At 41.5% G+C, this 5,542-nt stretch overlaps 1 protein-coding gene across 4 annotated transcripts; it reads right to left on the reverse strand.

Annotated features, from left to right (window-relative positions):
- Positions 1 to 1,068: 1,068 nt before the first annotated feature.
- Positions 1,069 to 4,803, reverse strand: SRSF1 (serine and arginine rich splicing factor 1). 4 transcript variants are annotated; one of them, XR_008554760.1, is made up of 6 exons: positions 4,531 to 4,803; positions 3,924 to 4,108; positions 3,398 to 3,570; positions 2,996 to 3,198; positions 2,517 to 2,635; positions 1,069 to 1,588 (listed from the first exon to the last, which is right to left on the reverse strand). XR_008554760.1 is itself a non-coding variant. In XM_054709345.1 (5 exons), exons 1-5 carry the CDS (start codon positions 4,722 to 4,724, stop codon positions 2,613 to 2,615), a joined length of 762 nt encoding a protein of 253 aa, XP_054565320.1. In that variant the 5' UTR covers positions 4,725 to 4,803; the 3' UTR covers positions 1,069 to 2,612. The 4 variants fall into 4 exon arrangements, 3 of the variants coding, with proteins under 3 accessions (XP_054565320.1, XP_054565321.1, XP_028010564.1); XM_054709345.1 differs by having other exon boundaries at positions 1,069 to 2,635; positions 3,012 to 3,198; XM_054709346.1 differs by lacking the exons at positions 2,517 to 2,635; positions 2,996 to 3,198.
- Positions 4,804 to 5,542: the final 739 nt, after the last annotated feature.

Below are 5,542 nucleotides of genomic sequence, written 5' to 3' on the forward strand. Positions count from 1 at the left end.
CCTGAATGAGAAACAAAACTTTAGTTTTAATCAATCTTTCTGCTTCTTGAACCTATTTTGAATTTACATAAAACTAATAAATCTATACCAATCGCTTCACTTAAATATTTTAAGTGGAATTCTACTTTTGAATTTAATATCCCTCTTCCTCCTAACATTCCACAGGGCTCATTTATATGTTAGGTGACCTTATGCAAATCTTGGGGCCCATTCCCTCCTCTTACCTAGTCTTCAGTTTTAAATCATGTTACCTGAATAGCTGTCTTAAGTTCAGCTTCCAAATATCACCAGCACCCAAGGAAAATGTTAATAATGGATGCAGAAAAAGAATGGTTTGATGGCTGTGGCTATCAGGAAATCAGACTAGGAATTTTAGGTTAAAATCCTAATTCAAGCAAATTGAAAATTTAAAACCAAGGGACTATCAAGTAAAAAGACACAAGAACTGGTAGACTACAAGATATAATCACTGCTTTGACATGTTTTGGGATATAGTATAATAACCTTATGGTTGAGAGAGGTTTATAAGACAAAATTCTAAAGAATGATCAGCTTTTCATCAGCAACAATTCCCTCGAATAAGCAGTTATTCTTCTGGTGTACTATTCACATTTCAAAAAGGAAGTAAATTGTGTTGAGAATTTTAATCTGTGCTGAATTTAAACAATACTTACCAATTTTTGAGATGAGTTTCATTGAGAATCTCAAAGGCTACCGCCAAGTTAATATTTACCAGACATCACTCCAATTTTGTATAAAAGCCTATCTTATCTAGATCACCAAAAATAAGCAGCATCTATAAATTTTAATAACTTTTTTATTATCAAAGTATCGGAAATTTATCTTTCAGAGACTAGATCACCCGCCATTCACCATGTTACATACACAATTACCTTTCTCACCCTTTCTTCTCTTCCCCTGAATATTTTTACAATTAACAAGAATTGCTTAATACCATTAAATTACCATCTACTAACACAGAAATGCAAGTCAGAATCTTATCATTTAAAGTATTAACTGATAGTCTCCCAGTTAAACTCTTAGAAGAGGAAAAAGGACAACCATGCATAGTTTTTTAAAAAACGTTTATTTTTCAAAGAAAAACGGCAACAGCCAATTGGAAACCTACTTATTCTTCAACTCCAATTTTGTTTTCTTTAAATTTAGAAATGACTTACTGATTTACTATTTTAAACAAACCCCCCCCCTTTCCCCCTTTAAATGTTTACCATCTACTCGTGCTGAATCCTTCCAAGGAGATTGCTCCAGCGTATATCTCCAGGTCCTCGCTTTGCTCCTTTTACCAAAAAATGCAAAACACAATTCCATCGTGCATCTTAAGGGCTCCAATCGTCAAAAATAGGAAAAAAAAAAATCTTTGGAATAGCCAATTAAGTTGAATAAAAAAAAAAAAAATCCACACGAATGCGGTTTGGTTGGGGCAGGAATCCACTCCTATGTTCCTGGTAATCTGATCCCGCTCCATGAATCCTTGTAATTCATCCTCCCTATCCTATCCACATTATGATTTGAATCCAATGATCCAGCTCCAAGGATTGGGATCCAGTGAGCCCTCTCCAATCCAAACCTTTATAACCAGCAAAACCAAAAAAGAGGAGGCAAAATGTTAGATACTGTAATCAAAAAAGGTTTCTGGGGAATGATGAGTTATGTCTGTCATCAGTTTAACAGATGTACATCAATAACTATCAAATTCCCCAAAACAAGTTTCTGAATGGTGTTCAGATAAACTTTAGAAACTTAATTATCATAGAGACTAATTGGAAGAAGCATTTTATATTTACAGTTCAACTGATAATGCCAACACTTGTTACTGTACAGCGTTATTACAGGTTTTGTGGTTGCAAGAAGTTATGTATTTGAAAAGTTTACTGGTATTGTTACCCACCTAAGTCTAAACTAAATCTAATGCTCCCATCTGCAATTTAATTTGTAAATTAAAGTGTTTTAAACATGAGTCAATTATGAATATTAGTTTAAAGGGGAAGATGATACTTAAAAAGTATATTCCCAACTAGATTATCTACACCAATATGTTGGAATTCTATAATTTGCTTTCATTTTGTCTTAAAAAAAAAAATGAAATAGCAACGCTATATCAGTCACACAGAGGACATGCAGATTTAGCAGTATTGATATTATACTCTATCTGGTTGGAATTAAAGACACCCTGTACCCACATGTACACCAACAGCAGGTCACACATTAACAGTTGTAACTAAGCACTGTGACAAATTAGCCAGTTCTTCCCACATTAGTCCCTATTAAAACAAAAAAGGGGGGAAGGGAGCAAAATAAACTGTTACAAATGGGCAATATAATTTTTCCACAATTGCCAAGGTTTAAAGAGGAGAGCAATTGTAGGTAAAGATAACTGCATAAGATGTTTGCAAGTGTTTTAAGGTAGATGCATATATATCATTTTTAACGCTTGCCTTTTAGTATAAGGTCAATACTGCCAATTTCATCTGTGACAATAGCACTTGGAGTCATACCATTGCCTCCATTATTGATCTGATCCTCCTCAATCCTCCTTTTGACAATCCTAAAATGATTGAAATGTGCTCCACAATCCTTAATCCAAAGCATTCTTAATCCATCTCTTCAGATATGTCTACAGAAAGACACATGAAAAGCAAGATAAACATAAGAACTTCCCCAGGTAAGATAACCACAAACATCCCCAACATCCCCGTTCACACAAACCAGAGCAGAATAGACATTTGCACAATATCACAGTCTGAAGAGAATGGAGAATTAACTAAATTTAAACAATCCTGTCTACGACATCACTTAAAATACAATTTACCAGACATGAGGGGAATGTAGATGTTAGGAGCAAGGGGATATTACACAAGAATGCAATTCAACACTTTAGCCCATTCTGAACAAAACAGTTTGAATTAAAAAAATGAAAAGATTGTACTGAGTAAAGGAAAACTGTATACAACATGGGTTCTACAAAAAGTGTCACCAGTTATCTTATGTACGAGAGCGAGATCTGCTATGACGGGGAGAATAGCGTGGTGATCCTCTGCTTCTCCTTGGGGAGTAACTGCGACTCCTGCTGTTGCTTCTGCTACGGCTTCTGCTACGACTACGGCTTCGAGATCGAGATCTTCCATAACTTGGACTTCTGGGCCCATCAACTTTAACCCGGATGTAGGCAGTTTCTCCCTATTGAATAGACAGAACTTTCGATTGAAAGATCTAAGCTTTTACCTGTGTTCAGGCATGCTGAATGAGTACAATGTAGCTAAAACCAGAAATCTGGCACTTTACTTGGGCACCCTTGCCTGAATCTTACCTGCAAAATCCATTGTTAAGACCACTGTATCCAATTCTGGCCAAAGAAAAAAATAAGTGTATAACCTACCTCATGAGATCTAAACTTAGTGTTATCCAGTTTTCGAACTGCATAGGTCATATCTTCTTTCCGTACAAACTCCACGACACCAGTGCCATCTCGGTAAACATCAGCATAACATACATCACCTGCTTCACGCATGTGATCCTTCAAATCCTGCCAGCTTCCACTTGGAGGCAGTCCTGAAAAAGTGACTTTTTTTCAACACCAATCACCCTAAATTTCATATTAAATTTAAAATTTACATTAGAACAAAGACTACTTTATAATTAATGATTACATTTAAGGTCATAGGTAAAGAGCTAAGATTCTGGAGATCAGAGTCCAAAATTATTTGTAAAGTAAGGATCTTCATATTTTAGGTACCGAAATCTAATCCGATAAATCTCCATTACAATAATCCTTGTTTATTTCCTAAACAAGAAACTAAAGTAATTTAAGACATAGCGTAAGGTCTTGCATTTGTTAGTCCTGCGGGGAAAATTTAAAGTAGTTTCCGTTCCTTCTCATCAATCCACATTAACAGTCAACTCACCAGAGACAACCACTCTGTTTTCAGATCGCCTGGATGGGGGGCCATAGCGGCCTCGGGGTGCTCCGCCACCTCCACCCCCGCCGCCGCCTCGGCCTGTACCACGGCCGCTTCGAGGAAACTCGACCCGCAGACGGTATCCATCGTAATCATAGCCGTCGCGACCGTACACCGCATCTTCCGCGTCTCTGCGTGATCATAGAGCGCAAGAAGGCTAAGAAAAAGGGACCCGCAGGGGTAGCTAACTCAGCCGGGACCCAGCGGCCCCCCGCACATGCGCACCGGGGGTGGAAGAGCTCACATGCGCTGCATAATAGGAATGGCCCCTCCCCCACTCAGAAACACGCCGAGCTCCCGACCACTACACCACACCAGCCCTCAACGCCTCAGTTTCCCGCTCCGAGCCTGAGCCGGCTCTGGGAACCTCCACGGGGGCCCAGCCACCAGAAAGGCCAAACCGACTCAGCTCCTTACTCGACTCCTGCATGGGCGATAGCGTCTTGCCCCCTACCTCAGAGCCCGTCTCCCATTCTCTAATGTTAAGGCCTTGGAGCTTTCCCCAACTACTCCAAACGATTTCCTCAAGGCCGCAAGCCCCAGGTCGCCTCACCGCGGGTCCTCGAACTCAACGAAGGCGAAGGGTGGTCCTCCGCGGCGATTCTTGAGATCGATGTCGCGGATAGCGCCGTATTTGTAGAACACGTCCTCAATGTCCTTGGTTCGAATGTCTGGAGGTAAGTTACCCACGTAGATGCGACAATCATTGTTCCCTGCCGGGCCACGGATCACACCACCTCCGGACATGGCGACGACGAAAAGCGCGGACTCGAGAACAGACCTTCCCACCAAGCCTAGCGCACGGGAGAGCGAACTTGCAGCGACACCACGGCTCCCGCGGCCCCTCCAAAATGGCGCCTTTATCTACTCGGCGCATGGATATGGGGGAGGGAAGTAGAGAAGCGGGAGGAAGCTGCTATTTGATTTCAGTGCGCACGCGCAAGAGCGTAACGGGACTGCGAAAGTACGCTCACGTACGCGCGACGTCACCCTCCGCGCGAAGGGAAAAAAAGTTCCCTGCGTTCCCGATTTGCCAGTAGTTTGGTAAAGGGAGTGACTAGCTTTTGATAAAAAAATACAGAGCCCTCGTTAAAGAGTTATTAACCCCTGTCGAGTCTTAAGAGGTAGTTTCCTCAGGAAAAAGCCTTTTAGAGCAACTAGGCGCCTTGAAAAGATTTGGTAGAACCTACCCTAGAGCCTGTCCCACCATGCTCTGCGGCGGTAACGGCCTTTGGCGGGAAAGACTCCTGGGGGCGGAGTCAAAGGGACGCCTCGGCAGTTCCGGAAACCCGGCATCCTCGGAGAGTGCGCCTTGTCCAGGAATTGCGCTGCACTTGATTCAATCAAGAGTCAAGGGGCGACTGTCTTCCTGCCCCAAGGATATGAGGCATTTTGCAGAGATACCATAAAACATTATTGAAACTGAAGAAATCCAGGGGAATGGGAAAATAAGGAAGGAGCGTTAAGATAAGAGTCATGGATAAAGTTAGTACACAAAATATCCGCTGTAATAGCCCGGAAAGTTCCTAGAGATGGATTGCAAATTTGATTCTGGTCATCCCAGA

This window comes from Eptesicus fuscus, chromosome 20, assembly GCF_027574615.1.
Source record: "Eptesicus fuscus isolate TK198812 chromosome 20, DD_ASM_mEF_20220401, whole genome shotgun sequence".
Classification (NCBI taxonomy): domain Eukaryota; kingdom Metazoa; phylum Chordata; class Mammalia; order Chiroptera; family Vespertilionidae; genus Eptesicus; species Eptesicus fuscus.

What these genes read in the sequence shown, in the direction of transcription:
- SRSF1 (XM_054709345.1), bottom strand. Translation starts at nt 4,724, where the DNA reads ATGTCCGGAGGTGGTGTGATCCGTGGCCCGGCAGGGAACAATGATTGT. An exon ending in AAACAGAGTGGTTGTCTCTG is followed by an intron (nt 3,571 to 3,923) that starts GTGAGTTGACTG and finishes TCACTTTTTCAG; the next exon opens with GACTGCCTCCAAGTGGAAGC. An exon ending in TCATAGCAGATCTCGCTCTC is followed by an intron (nt 2,636 to 3,011) that starts GTACATAAGATA and finishes GTCTTTCTGTAG; the next exon opens with ACATATCTGAAGAGATGGAT.